Raw genomic sequence first — 15,965 nt, forward strand, 5'->3', positions numbered from 1 at the left:
GCAAACGTCTTACCAAGCGACAGCATGACTGTGTTGTTTCTCCTGTGAGTGTTGCTCCAACAGCTGGAGTACATTAAGCATAGGTCAGTATAGGTCAGAGTGGAAGGAGGTCAGACACCTGAGGGATTATTTTACACAGAAGCCAGTGGCCTGGGACTGAACCAAGCTGGATCATTAGACCAAAGTCACCGTTTTTTTTTGCTCAGATCTCTGTCCTGTTCTCCCACAGTCTTCAGGTTATTCCCTGTGGATAGGATTGATTTATTTTTTTAGTAGAAGCGTAAAACAGTTTCTATTGTTAAGCCAGTTATTCAGCAATTAAGACTGAATGAAAATGTGGATGCTTGTGCAATATTGTTTAATCAAACTCTCAGTAATTGAGCATCTATTCATGAGCATGAATCTTTACATCCAAGCACCACTGATTTCTCAAATCTGATTGTTCAGAAGGTGTTGATTAATTTATTATCTATAATAGCAGCTCTAACAGTTCCGGCTGCAAAGTTTATATTAGTGCTCTCATTTTAGTACATTATCGTTTCAATAGTAACAGCTCATTCACAGGGTTGTGTTCAGCGGATGTTCGGCGTAATCTGAGGCTAATAATAAACGGAATAAAAACAACTTCAATTCAAATCACTGGTTTATTGTCACGGCCGGGATCCTCGCCCTAGGCGGGGCTCGAACCCAGGCCATACGTGGTGCTCATGCCCACGCTAGCACGCGGCTAAACGCAGACCCAGACACAGGATTCAGCGAAGCGCTGCTTTTATTCACATGAAGACACGACATGGGGAAACAGACAGAAGACGAGACATGGCAAGGTTAACGGAAAATAAGAAAGACTAAGACTGACAGGCGCATAGACGGACCGGAACCACGGAACGAATAACAGTAAACAATCACGGACAAAGACAGGCACAAAAGGATCCCTATTTATAGGGCTAGACATTAGGGTAAACTGGGTACAGGTGAGAATCATGGGAGAGAACAATAGGACAGGTAATCACAAGACACACGAACAAGCAGGCTTCTCGGGTTCACCTGCCAGCGCCTTCCTCAGGCCTGGCAGGGAACAGTCCAGCAGTTCCTGACATTTATATTAATGTACTCATTCATTAAACATTAAATGTAAATATAAATGGATAAAAAATAACATTTGGTTCTTGAAGGAAGTGAAATGTAACAGTAACTTGATCGGAGATCTGTTCTGCACATGTGCTTAGGATTTAATTAATTCATAATTTCAGCCTTAACTATGGACTTAAACTCTATTCAGATAGTTCAACATTTCTCAGCCAGACTTCTGTCCTCTAGTCGTCTAGTGGTTAGAATCTGATGAGGAGCAAGGAGCAACTAGGATTCGATTTCTGGGTAACCCAACCCAGCATCTGGGGGCTGCAAACTCTCAGTGCTGGTCTTAAACCGTGGATAAAAAGGTGATGTCAGGAAGGGTATCCAGTGTCAAAGTATGCAGACCAACGATGTGATCTTTTAACCCCTAATGAGAAGCTAGAAGGAGAAGATAAGATTCTCAGTTAGGCTTCTACTCATGAAACATCTGGCAGTGTCATAGGCATGAACTTTCCATAACTTCATCTGCTGTGAACTCCTTCAAGTCCAGGAGGTCAGCTTCAGCATGTGTGTAACCCGATTCTGAATACATGTAACTTTCCCTGCATAAATATTGATATAACTTTTGGACTTAATTCACAAATTTGGATTGATTCCCCTTGCGGCTAAATATGTTTCGATAACTGCACACCATTTAAAGCATTTGTCAGACGTCCTTATCCAGAGCGATCCAGAACTACACCATCCATCCAAAAGATATTCCTTCAGGCTCTGTTTTCATTATGGTGCTACAGAGCGCTGTCTTAAACACTTTTCTTTTCAGAATCTCAAGCAGATGTTCTGCTGATGAGTGTGAAGCCAGAATTGTATGATTTATATCATTTTGATCCTCATCAATACTTTTAGTGAGCCCTCAGGGTCATCCAGGAGGAGACCACACCCGCTTCCCTGTAAGGGGACAGCATTAAAACTGCTTTTTTTTTAATTGACACACATCTGTATGAGATTGAGGTACAGACTTTTTTGGAAAGTAATCGGTCCATTTGTCAGGCATTACATCATGTTAATGATCAGTAAGTAAGTGAATTTGAAAGATATCCAGATCCGAGGAACCTATAAACGAGACGATAAAGAGACCAGTGACTTATTAATAATCATTTCTACTTCTGTGAATACTCGTGTGCCAAACACGAATTATCTATGGATGATTGAAGACAGCTTATGTATGATACAGTATCCAAAGCCTTTTACCCTTGATAGAACTGAAGGCTTTCCCAGGCCTTTTGGCTTTACGCCTCGTCCTCCCCCGTGACAAGGCATGTATGATGAAACCTCCCTCCCTTCCTCCTTCCTCTAATGAAAGAACAGCACCGAGTACAATGTACTGTTGTAGCTTGCTGTTAAATGCTGTGAAGAAACTGGAGTTGAGATCAGAGTTACAGTAGACACTGGGATATTTTAGATAAGGAATGTGCTGGGGGGAATGATGGAGCCTTGGGGATTAAATAAAACACAGATAGTTGCCAGAGGTCTGGACATGGCTGGATTCAAACAAACAGTGACTTACGAACTGGATTTGGAACCATCCCCTTAATCTCATTTGTTTACGATTTGGCTGGTCATCCACCCATTGATTAAATCTGCACTTGTTTACTGGTCTCATACGCATGACAGATTTTTTTACTCTTCCTCTGAAATGTGCATTTGGCCTTTGCTGCAGCACCGTATGAACTTTCCAGATGATCTGATCAGTATTCAGCTCAGGGAAGTCCGTCCGTCTTATTAATTTCCCAGCTGTTTTGGTCTTCATGGTATTAATATGAATTTTCTCACTATTTTCTATTTTCTCTGGGGTTTTTTTAGTTGCGAGTTATTTATTTATTTAATGCAATTCATACTCACTTTAACTCTAACATGGCACATTCTAGTTGTTATTTAAAAAAACAAGACTTCAGTTAATTCTCTAACCACTTGGAATAACTGAACTCTTATCTCTCTCTCTCTCTCTTTCTCTCTCTCACTCTCTCTCTCTCTCTCTCAAATAAATAAATAAATAAATAATCAAGAATCATTTCTTACCAACCAACAGGGAGCGATTTATTCTTCAGTCATGAGTGCCTATGGGTTTTCAGAGCTAGACTTGCAAACCATTTAAAAAAAAAAAACTTTCCATGCAAATGAATGCAAAACTAAGTCATATTAATTAGTCCAAAATGAGATCACCACAGGAGAATGAATCATGAAGACATTAATGTCGCCACTGATTAAGTTGGGTTGGGGTTTTTAATGAGTTGCAGCCCCAAGTTTGTCATACGGAGTCAAGTCAGAGCTCAGTGGTAACAAAGGAGCTGGTTTTCACAAATATAACCTGTTTTTAAACCTACACCATGTCACCCGCCCATAGAAATTTAGTAAGGCAATGTTTTCTGTTAGCTTATAAGAGGAAAATCACAGACATGAATTTAAACTAGACAGGAAGTGAAAAAGGATAAGGCTTTTTGCAGGAATGCTATCGCTGCATAGGGATGAATAAGATGTGTGTGTTTTCCTGCTTAACAGTCGAGGTTGGGGCTGGTGTCTGGATGACCCTCCTGGCAGAAACGATCTGGATCTGCAGTATGTACTACCTGGCGTCCTGTACAGCGCCGCCCACCAGTGCCGCCTCCAGTACGGCTCTGACTCGCTGCTCTGTGACGACATGGACGTAAGACATTGATCTTCTCTTCACTTTTCACACCCACACGGCCTTGGCGAACCCTGTGCACAGCTGCTCCATGCATAACAGACGTCCGGAAAGCAGGCGTCCAAGCAGGGTCTGCTGGTGCAAAACAAAATCTGATATTTGGAACAACAGAGACATGGAAACACAATAAGCATAAAGATTGTGCTGGACCTTTTGGGTCATAATATGTTAAAAAAATAGACTACTGAATTCATTTCATGCCTTGATGGCTCTCAGCAACTTCCAAGTCCAAAATTATATGTCAGTATTTAAAAGTTACAGGTATTCAGACTCGGCTTACGTGGTTTCATTTGTTTGACTTTCCTTTGTTTGGAAATTTCCTGTCTGTGGTTCACACCTCTGAGGCTCTGACATTTTTCTCCTCCTCACTATGTCCACCACTCTGAATACTGCTGTTCATTGTTTACCCTTAAACTTAGAAGTCCACATGACACCTTAAAAGATCTGGTTTGATGTTAGCAAGCTAAATAGGTCTTTATATGCTCGCTATAAATAAATGCATGTAAATATTGCCACCAGTGTCAGTGTTTACGTTCCAGTGGCTCGTAAACTACTTGACACAAACTGACACAGGTGGCAAGAGTAAAATATAGAAAGGTTTGACAATATGCAGTAAAGACGTTATAAATACGCATACAGTAAAATGACAAGTGACAAGCAGCAGGAGTAAGGCGGTAGCTTTGAGTGAATGGACAGGGGAAATTGTAGAGGTTGACTATTCCATTGTGTTTATTTAGTATCGTCTAGGGATAACAGCTGTTTTTAAATCTGTTGCACACATGGATCGATGTGCATCTGGATGAATCAGTAAAGACTTCCACAAGAAGAAGAAATATTCTGGGTGAATGTGGAGGGACCATGTGAGCTGGCATCAAGGAATTTAAACCGGAGATTCACACAGAATGGTGTCCAGCATCGTGGCAATTGTGTAAATTGTGGGTCTGTATGTGGTTTTACCTGGTTTAACTCTTTATGATTATGGAGGTCAGTGCAGTAGGTTCAGACAGGAATTCATTTTCTAGTGGGTGGGAATCACAGACAGGCAGAGACAAATTAAATGTCTTTAACCTCGTGCTCATAGCATTTGGGGTTGCTGCTTAGCCTTAGGACCCTTGGCTGTGTGTCTAGATATGTTTGCCTAATTTGGCTGAGAATTTAGGTCAAAGGAACAGAACACAATTGCACAGTTGAATGTTTGGGGACTTGAACATCTCTGGCAGTTTGGTGTTGCTGGGATTTGAACTCATAACCTTTTGATTATCCACGGAGCTACCTCAGGTTGAAACTTAATGCTAGCTTTCATCTATGACAACAACAGCCACCAACCTCAGCCAGCAAGGCAAGGTTGAGAACTTAAATGTAAGGATGAAGTTCTTCCTGGAGCCATCCTGTGCATTTGGTCATACTGCTGCTGATAATATACAGCTGAATATACTTAAAGGAAAGAGTGAACTTCCTTCTTATTCGTGCCATCTCTCCCACCCAGAGAGCCTGATCAAATCCCAACGCATCCGAGCTTTCAGAGTGGTAATACTGTTAAAAGTACTGCAAATGTGCCAAATCTGGGCTGATATATTTTTTACCCTTTTACTGATGACAGCTTTAACATATATTTTGACAGCCCAGAAGTAGCAACACATGCTATTGCTTAAAGCTAATGGGATTTGTTAGAGCTGGGATCACAAAGAAGCTGTTCTTAGCTCACTGAAGAGCGAGTGAGCCATACCCATTTATCACCCATGGTGTCCGTCTTATTCAGTGTTTACTCGTAACTAAGACTGAATAAACTCGCAGCATGTCAAACTATTACTCCCTAATGGCTGCCATGACTGACATGAGCCTGTGGGAGATTGAGACGATTTAAGACATCCTGCTGATAATTGAATACATTTCAGTCTCATTAGGAACTCGATGCACCACAGAGGTGTTTCGTGCCGTCAAAGTGAAAAGGGTAGAGCAGCCGTACGCAAGCCTGGAGATTTGGCAGGAAGAGACGTGAGCCTGGACCACACACATCTCTTCTGCCTGACAGGAAGTCTCTGTATCCATTTATACAGATACCATAAGTTTCTCAGCATGATATGGTTTTCCTTTTTGACCCGTAAACATGCACGACATTAGCCAAGATCAGACTGTCTTAAAATTCCTGTACTAAAAAAGCAACCATAAACACTAACACACATAAACCTTTTCTCAAACCCTCGTTTTCTATCTTAAAGCCAGCAGACTACACAAACAGAAAATGGCTCAAGGGAGAAATTGGGTGTTTATTAAGACCGACTGTGGAATTGCTAACAAAAGGGCATCAGATTCCAGTCACTGTTTACAACCAAGATGTTCTGAGATGTCGCACAGCATTACTAGTGTATGCTTCACAACATGGAACATATTTTTTGTGACAGTTAGATGTCCCTGACTGATTATGCTTTCGGCATATAACAAGCGTCTTCAAATCATTTGTCAAAATGTCACAAACACCATGCTATTTTCTCTCCTGACCTCATTCTGAAAACTCACTTGAGCTCAGTGACCTTATCGGTTAGTTTAGGTTGCTGTAGACTTGTGGATTTGTAGGAAATAGGCATTGCGTGTCTTGGATGCAGACCCTGATTCACCTGAAGCTCAATTAAAAAATGTAGATTTTAGTTCCATGTCATCTGCTTGGTGTGTTGTGTCTTACATGAATCCATTCTAATTTGCTTCAGTGATCTCAGGCACTCCAACATCGTCCACTGACAGGAAATGATTTTTGTACTTCCTTATTTTGTGTCGCATTGCTCTGAAAAATATATTACATATTTTGCATGTTGTATTATATTTTTGGAAAACTATCGTAGCTTTTTTTTTTTTTGGTGTTGAAAGGTGTAGCAAATAAAATATACACGCGGCACACAGAAGTTACAATAATAAAAATAATAATATGGAAATGTATGGAATAAATTTCTGGATTCTTTTTTTAAATCAAATGCAAAATAGACCATTTGCATTTAAATATGTTTTTGCAATTCCTTTCCCATGTGAATGGCGGCATCATTTTAGTCCAAATTCAAATTCAGTAGGAATTCGCCTCTTTGTTTCTGTCAGATCAAATGCAAAAGTTTGTTTATGAAAGAAAACACAAAATGGGTTAGAAAAGCACTCTATTAATATTGAAAAGAGAAAGAAAAGAAAGAAAAGAACTCTATTTATTTCAGTTCGACCTACAACCAAAAATGAATCAAACACTGAGATATTTTGATGCAGAGTAATGTTTATAGAAGTCTATAGAAGTCTGGGCTTTTTAAGCCCATTTTCCTGGTATGTCACTCCATGTAATCCTGGCATGCTTTAATAAAGGTAAGCCAGTGGAATTGCAGGAGAGAGCCTTTTTTTTGCAGTGGACTATAGATTTGAGGAGTGAACATAGCAAATGTGAGTGCATTGAAGTACAAAGCTTGAGGGCCTTGTGGCTTAGTTCTGCTGCCTCACATCCAGAGACAGACTTTGATGTGCTATCAGGACTGTGTCTTGAGGCCCACTTCAGCAGGGAGTCCTTGCAGCTTGACAGTGAAGCAGAATGAAGCTCGGAGTGAAAAGTGGGAGCTCCACGAAATTCAGCTGCACAAGTGCACTATTCATGTCATGGTATATCTGTCCATGTGAGTGGCTGGGCTATTTACAACGTACCAATTGCAATGATAAGCTCTTCTGCTTGTTTAAACTGCAGTGCAGCGACAGAGGCAGTAGCCATAGATGTGAGATTGATACCCCTGGATGAAGCTGTGTATAGCTCCAATATAGATCATGTGCATGTCATTGTGATTCACTGGTGAGTATATTTGCAGTCATGGGACTGAGGTAGTGGTAGCTCAGGGTTAAGATGTCAGAGTACTGATCAGAAATTCATGAGTTTAAGCCTCATCACTGACAAGCTGAGCTCTTGAGCAAGGCTCTTAACCCTCACCTGCTCGTGTAAGTGGCCCAGGATAAGGAGATCTGACCAATGCTGTAAATGAGAAGTGTGAGAAATTGTATGGCCATTACAGTGGCACACTTTTTACTGGCTGATTTCCAGATCTGTCTGATCCATCCTGATGCCCTACTGGTTGGAGCCTTGTCATGGTGGCACACACTGCTGCAGGGGATGGCTCTACATAGACACCCCATGACCTATATCCACATGCTATGGATAGAATCACTTGGAGACTTTCGCAATGACTGTTGTGGCAGTCAGCTTTGTGCTCGGTTCATCAAATGTTCATCAGTGAACATTTGAAGACTTTGGCAGAAGGAAGTTCTGCCAAGTCTATACTGATAGGTCAGAAATTGCACTCCTCAGAAGCTCTTGGTTGCACAAATCTGATTATAAACAGTTGTAGGAAGGACATTATTTACATTTACATTATTTACAGTCCAGTGTCACCCAAATGAGGATGAGGTTACCTTTTGAGCCTGGTTCCTCTTAAGATTTCTTCCTCATATCACCTCAAGGAGTTTTTCCTTGTCATTGCTGCCTCTTACAAATTAGGGATTATAAATGTTAGAGAATGTAAATAATAATTTCATTTTAAACTTTATAATTTTTTAGTCTATGTTTCAATATTTCCATTAGGCTGCTTTAATGTGATGTCCATTGTTAAAAGTGCTATACAAATAAACTGAATTGAAATGAATTGAATAGAACTGAATTGAATTAAAGAAACACAATCTGTGCTTTTGATTGCTGGAGCATATGAAGAGAAAAAGTGCATTAATAAACGATTATATATTGCTGTTGTTATTAGAATATGCCAGAATCTTACCTGTTATGACACTGCAAATGAAGAAACTTAGAAAGAAATGGTTCACTGATCTACAGACAAAAGACAGAATGGAATTAAATTAAATGATGCAAATTCACACAGGAATGCAATTGCAAATGCGTTTCACATTTCCTGATTGGAATGTTGTTGTTTTTTTGGCTGCTCCCTATATTTGGGGTCACCACAGCAGATCATTCGGTCCGCATGTTTTACACCGGATGCCCTTCCTGACGCAACCCTCCCATTATATCCAGGCACGGGACCGGCACTGAGTTGTCTTCAGTGGCTAGGTTAGCATCCTGCCAGGAATCGAACATGGGCCATGGTAATAAGAGTGCAGGCTCCTGCCACTGGACTACCAGGAGGCTATTAAAACTTAATTGGATTAAAGTCCAGAAAATGTTGTCTCTCATCAAGAAATAGATATCTATCTATATTTGGGCATTGCTGCTGATTTCAGTATATAGGTACTCATTTTTTAAAAGTTGTACTGGTTTAAAATACCTGCTGTATATCAAGATCTTGTTTTTTCAGTAAGAACCTTAGCTATATATATTACAGAGCATTATGGGTATTTTGTACTTTCCAGGATGCAGCATTTACACGCTAAGCTACTGCTCCTCTAACAGGTACTGACTGCTGACTGAAAGTTTTCTTGTTTTGTGTAGAACGTCTGCAGCACTCTGTGGTGCACCGTGGCCTCCACATGTCACTCAAAACTGGACGGAGCAGTGGATGGCACCAAGTGTGGTGAAGACAAAGTAAGCTCCTGTGTGTGTTTTCTTTTCCCAGAGCGAGCCTCACATGTGGTTTGCTGCTTTACTTGATTTCTCTCTCATGATGTAAACAGATTGCTATGCTCAACAGCTGTGTTCAGGTTTTGTTGCGCTTCCTCCTGCATGGCCCGTGTTGCTATCTTGGCTAAGTGTGTGTGGTGGTATTATGGGTGTTTTTTTTCTGTCTTTGTCAGTGGTGTTTAAATGGCCAGTGCGTGTCAGATGGATATCAGCCGGAGAAATTGAACGGTGGATGGGGGCCATGGAGCGAGTGGTCGTCCTGCAGCAGGACGTGTGGTGCAGGAGTGCAGAACTCGCACAGAGACTGTGTCAGTCCCACGTACGTGAGTCACGCCTATAGATGCATTCACGAGGTTTAAACTGTGTATGAGCTTTACATTACTCATTGTCCTAATCATCAGTCGAAGCGCTGTAACAAAGGCTCATGATTTAAATATGTTTTTGGTTAAAAATTAAATGAATAGTTATGATGCTTTTAACACTTTTTCAGTCACTCCATATACTTCTATTGCTCGTATCAGGGACGCTTTTACCTTGTCACATGAAAAATAAAAGAAAACTTAGATTATGTCAACATACGTGTAGTGTTTCAGTCTTCATAAATTGGTTTTACTTAAAATTGTTGTACTTAGAAGGCATAATGTGCATGTTCACTTAAACACGACACATGTTTGAGCTCAAGCTTGTGCCCTTCTCCAGTAAACAATGAATAGACTTGTTATTTATATCACACTCTGTGAGATAGACGCTGTAGCATAGCAGACAGCAGGGTGAAATGGTTTGCATTTTTTCCCTAACTAGTAATTACTTTACTGATAAGATTGTGTGTATGGATGTTTTCATGTGTTCCAAGGGTTTCTGATGATTTTCAGTGTAATGCATGGTGATTGTGATGAAAAGTATAACTTACATCAGACTTACAAGGGCATTTAAGCTGAGTTGTATTTATACATTTCCTATTACAAGATTACAAAAATGCTTTTCTAGTCATTTTTACTAATTCCAAGTTTGAAATTCCAAGCTTTTGTTGCATTGGCAGGTCATTTAGCTATTTTACAGTGTTTATTTCTAGAAATAAGTAAATAATTGGCCAGTGGTTCAAGAGAGGTCCAAATTTCTTATAATAGACAAATCCGACTACATTCAAGATCTTCTCACTGACTAAGATGCTGTTAATGCGTAGGAAATTGTCAAAACCTTTGTTTTTGTCTTTAAAGCATGGTCCAACAACAGTATCTCTGGCTATGAGTAGAAAGCAAGAAATTAACATCTACATGGAGGATGATTCTGATCATGGTTCTATACACAAATTCAAGTTAGAGTTTTATGTAATCTCTAAAAATCTTGTTGTGGTAATGTCACATCTTACAGTGAGATTTCTTTCCTTCTGCATCCTTCAGACCGAGGAATGGCGGGAGATACTGCCTCGGGGAGCGCCGCAGATACAAGATCTGTAAACATGAGCCATGTGCTCAAGGCCAACCCAGCTTCAGGTCTATCCAGTGCAGCAAGTTCAACAGCATCCCTTATAAAGGCAAATTCTACCAATGGGTACACGTCAATAACCGAAGTAAGCATTATGTTGCCACGTCCATTGCTTGTGCGTAATAGTAAATGAACAGAATGAACAACAAGATTTCATTATGCACATTAGTGGTAGGATGATGTACCAGTATGTTCTAAAGCCACAAACATGATAATGTCTGTTCTAGAAGGACAATGACTTAGGTGGAGCCTCATTTTGGATAAGAATGTTGAATTACCTTTTATTCAGGGCTTGAAAATATAACTAAACATTATTAAAATACATGACCAAATCATGTTGAATGTGCAAAATGTTCAAATTACGTTAGTGTAACGCAATTCAATCACATGGAACTCTGGACTCTACTTGAACCGTAGAATTATGGACTCTGGACTCAATTTGGATTGTGGAATGAAAGAATTTGGTCTCAATTAGGACTCCAGTGCTAGAAACTCAGCACTCAGCTTTAACTCCAAAGCTACTTGGAAGCCCAGTTTACCTTATAGCTTGGGACAACATATGATTTTACATTTCTAGACTCTAAACTCTAGACTCAGTTCAGTCCTTTGTCTTAGATGTCTGTAACCAATTCGATCACTACAGCTTTGGATTTAGGACCCACTTCTCATAGTGAAACATCTGTAATATGACTCAAACCTGGACTCAAACTGGACTTTAGAATTAGGGAGTCTGGACTCTACTTGAACTGTAGAGTTATTGACTCTGGAATTTACTTCCACTGTAGAGTTATGGACTGTTTGGAATGTAGAATTAGGGCAGTTAAGAATCCAGAGCTCGGAACCCAGAACTCAACTTTAACTCCAAAGGTACTCTGGAGTCTCAAACTAGGGCCTGTGGACTGAACCCCAGTTTACTTTATAGGTTGGGACTCAATTCTGCTACAGGTTCAATTTGATCACTATGACTTGGGATTCTGGAGCCACTTCTCATAGTAAACAATCTGTAATGTGACTGAAACCCATAAAAATGAAAGATTATTATGTACATTATTATTAGGAAATCTACTATTTCTTTTTATTTTAAAGCAATTTAATGTTTCTGTGTACAGTGTTTGAGCTTGTGGCATGAAAAAGTTTTACAACAGAAATCTTTTCTCTTCTTTTTCAGTAAATCCATGTGAACTGCACTGTCGCCCAGTGAATGAGTATTTCTCAGATAAGATGGTGGACGCTGTAATTGACGGAACCCAGTGCTATGAGGGTAGCCTGAGTCGAGACATGTGCATTAATGGAATCTGTAAGGTCAGTCAGTAGTTTGACCTTCCAGTAGTAATTACTGAAAATCTCCAGTCGGAGTGTCTTTACTTGGAAAACTTTCACTGTGTCACAGACGGCTGCAAGCAGAGCAAGAAAAAGGCATTGTGTAAGAGATTGTAGACTGCCTTACAAAAGCCCAGCATTCTATTATTCCCAAAATTGTCTGCTTTGGTTCTGACCACATAGTTGTTCAGCCCATTTTGCAATTACTTTTATTCTCTCATTCTCTCAGCCAACGTATTCTTGTGCATAACTTTGTTCAAACTTCATGACTTGTCTAGGATTTAGATTCACACCCTTCTTAGAAATCTATACACAGAATGAAACCCATGCTCTGGTTTGAAGCAAGCGCACCCCAGAACCATGTGAAGTGTGTTTGTCTTGGAAGGCAGCTATAGTTTGTGCACCATACTGAGATCATATATTATTTTTATTGATTGGGTTTTGTTTTAATCATCTAGTAATAAAAGAGTTTATTTATAAGTGACATATCTTGGCAGAGCACATCTACATAAGGGAACAATATCTTCTGCTGATGCAGTGTGTAGAGTAAAGACTTTGTCTGACTTGAATTCCATTTCCTTATACAGGCACTCAAACTTTTACCATCAAGGGTTGTTTTTTTGAGAGCACAAACATGCCCAAAGTGCTGAGAAATGCAATTGTGGGCAAGTTGAAATTCTGCTTGCATTCAAACAGCTCTCCTGAAACTAGTTGTCAGATGACGGCTTTCCGGTTCAGTCTGTCAAGTTTCGTGCACGTAGTTTGACAAGAATACATAGTCAGCTTCAGAAGTAATGGCACCATCGGTACAGATGTCTATTTTATTACCTTTTCATTGCCGTTAGGATACCCAGAGGCCTATAAGCCTGGGATTCAGCAAGTGGCAATAACAAGATATCTGAATTTCAGTTTGAGTTTAAATAATAATTTCCCTAATCCAAATTGTACATATATGGTATTATTATATTATATTTCATTTAGATGAGCCAACTATAGGATAACTACTGTTACATTCTGCATGCTAGATGTAGAGCTAGATAAACCATAATTACCTCATTTAGTCTTCAAAAGGATACCACTGATAAAGTTTAGTGTGTCATTTCATACAAGACTAATCTTTATTAGTTTATTAACATTTTTTATATTCATCAAACTTAAAATAAAGCTTTTAGACCATTTAACAAATGCATTATAACACCATATTAATATCTAATATCTAATATATATACAGTATAATATATTTATGTAATAAGCATCAGTAATTCAAAAGGAGTTATCTGTTACATTTTTGAGTTAATAGGAAAATTGTTGTATATCATTTTGTATAATATATAAGACAACTGAGACCATATATTTACATCGTAAGTCTTTTTCATGGTTAAAGGAAAAATCTAATTCAACTCATCGAGCATCTGAAGGCTTCGGCATGGAGGAGTTGGTGTTGAATCTATAATGAACTCAAATGTTGAGCTAATTATTAGTTGCTCAGAAGCTCCTGGATACACAACTCCAAGTGATGGTATATGACTGCTGAAAGGACATTATTCATAATCACACTCTCCGGGGTTTATGGTAAATCGCACTCTCTAGTGTCACCCAAAAGAGGAAGGTTTCTTCCTCTTACCATCTAAGGGAGTTTTTCCTTGCCACAGTCGCTCATTAGGGATTAATACAAATAAATTTAAATATAAGTATAATATTAAACGTTTTGTCTAATATTAAACTTTTGTACTATATTTCTTACTTTCTGTAAAGCTTCTATCAGACAATGTCCATTGTTAAAAGCGCTATACAAATAAAATTGAACTGAGTTGAATTGAACTCAAACCTACACAAACCTACACAAAGGCATATTTATAGAATATGTTACATTAGAATCACAATAAGATAAACTCCTTATAAACTTGTTTTGAAATGATTGGTGTGTGTGTTGTAGAGTATTGGCTGCGATTATGAAATCGACTCCAACGCAGTTGAGGATCATTGTGGAGTTTGTCAAGGAAACGGATCCACTTGTGAAACCGTGAAGAAGACCTTTGAGGAGAGCGAAGGCCTGGGTATGAGATGAATTATTAATGATTAAAATCTCACTAAGCACCTTTTGAATGGAACATGCCGTAAATCCTCAGGTTGTGAGAATATGCAGTGTTTGTTACTGTAATGCATGTTTCTTGTAAGACCTTCGTGTCGGAGTCCTTTAGCAGGACTCTGAGCAGTCATTTAGCCCTGAGGTTAAGCTTTAATAATAACTTTGTGTGTGTGTTTGTGTGTTTTGTCTCAGGCTATGTAGACATTGGCTTAATTCCAGAAGGAGCACGGGACATTCGCATCGAGGAGGTAGCCGAATCTGGGAACTTTCTGGCTTTACGCAGCAACAACCCAGAAAAGTATTTTCTGAATGGTGATTGGACAATCCAGTGGACCGGAGAGTACAAAGCAGCAGGGACGGTGTTCATGTACGAGAGAACGGGGCAGCTGGAGAACCTGACTTCCCCTGGACCAACTATGGAGCCTGTGTGGATTCAGGTACTCACATCTTCTGAAAATAATTCAGTAGCAGGTGATTTCATTTACAGCATAAAGGGATATGACAAACTGCAGTTTTACAATCATTGATGTAAATCCTTTATGCTTTTATCTAGTGTAAATTATGTTTTAGAAAGAAGTTCAATCAGTTTTAAATGAGAAATCATATTTCATGAAAAGCAGATCTTATCAGCCTTGAAGGAAGGAAAATCCATACAGTAATATAGATAAACATGCACTTATAATGCGAATCTTGAATCTTGAATACTAATGTGCTTTTTTAAAATAATCTTATTTTGATAAAGTATTAAAAGTTTGTATTGGGGTACAATGTCCTTGGGAAAGAATCTTTTTGACTTTTTTCTTGTTGATATTCATATACAAGTTTTTTCTCTGTGGAATAGAAAAAGATTCATGTTTATTCTTTCATAGGCAGCTGGGTTTTTTTATGTATATATATTTATACATGCATAGAGAAAGAGAGAGAGAGAGAGAGTTTTACAAAAGTGCTGTTTGGTATATTTCTTACTGAGCAGAATGTGAGAGCATGGAAAAGAAATCTGCAATGCATACAAGATTTATGATTCATCTCTATATGCCTCCTTTACCTTTCCAACATGCAGTGTTGCTTAGCACAGAATAAATAAATGATAATATTTTTTTATCTTTCATCAAACACAGAACTCCTACTGCTTTCGATGGATCTGTAGACTCTGGGAATTTATTTATTTATTTATTTATTTATTTATTTATTTATTTATTCATTTGACTTTTTTTTTGACACTATGCATGATATTCTGAGAGTCTGTCGATGAATAATATTAGTAGTGTGAGAAATCTTGCCTCATGCAAGTGAAATTCCTCAGTCTTTGGAACACTAAACAATTCTGAGTTATAGGGAAGAGATAAGTGTCAAAAGAGCTCTTTAATTTAAACTAGAGTGTCGTGTTCTAGCCACATGAAAGCGCAGACAGGATTCATTAGCGCTGCAGGCCAGACAGGGAGGGAGATGAGCAGGGACCCTGATTTAAAGGGTTTCCACACACAGAGGAGATATCCGCAAAACCTTGGCAAATGTTTGTGTGTGTGTGTGTGTGTGTGTGGGAGAGAGAGTGTCTTTGTCTGACATATGAGCACTGACACCACAGTAATTATTCCTGCTTTGGCTGTACAACAGGGATCCTGAGTGCTTCAGATTAGCTCTTCTCATGTGCTTTTGGACAATTAATACGCTTTTGA

At 39.1% G+C, this 15,965-nt stretch overlaps 1 protein-coding gene across 2 annotated transcripts in view; it reads left to right on the forward strand.

Annotated features, from left to right (window-relative positions):
* LOC131360365 (A disintegrin and metalloproteinase with thrombospondin motifs 7) overlaps positions 1 to 15,965 on the forward strand; it is a 70,710-nt gene that overhangs the window by 17,944 nt on the left and 36,801 nt on the right. For both annotated transcript variants that reach the window (XM_058400767.1, XM_058400766.1), the window contains exons 9-15: positions 3,634 to 3,778; positions 9,267 to 9,359; positions 9,569 to 9,714; positions 10,796 to 10,965; positions 12,049 to 12,182; positions 14,137 to 14,257; positions 14,482 to 14,726. In XM_058400767.1, coding sequence (XP_058256750.1) covers positions 3,634 to 3,778; positions 9,267 to 9,359; positions 9,569 to 9,714; positions 10,796 to 10,965; positions 12,049 to 12,182; positions 14,137 to 14,257; positions 14,482 to 14,726 — 1,054 coding nt within the window. The remainder of the gene's footprint in view (positions 1 to 3,633; positions 3,779 to 9,266; positions 9,360 to 9,568; positions 9,715 to 10,795; positions 10,966 to 12,048; positions 12,183 to 14,136; positions 14,258 to 14,481; positions 14,727 to 15,965) is intronic.

This window comes from Hemibagrus wyckioides, linkage group LG10 (genome assembly GCF_019097595.1).
Source record: "Hemibagrus wyckioides isolate EC202008001 linkage group LG10, SWU_Hwy_1.0, whole genome shotgun sequence".
In the NCBI taxonomy this organism is placed as follows: Eukaryota; Metazoa; Chordata; class Actinopteri; order Siluriformes; family Bagridae; genus Hemibagrus; species Hemibagrus wyckioides.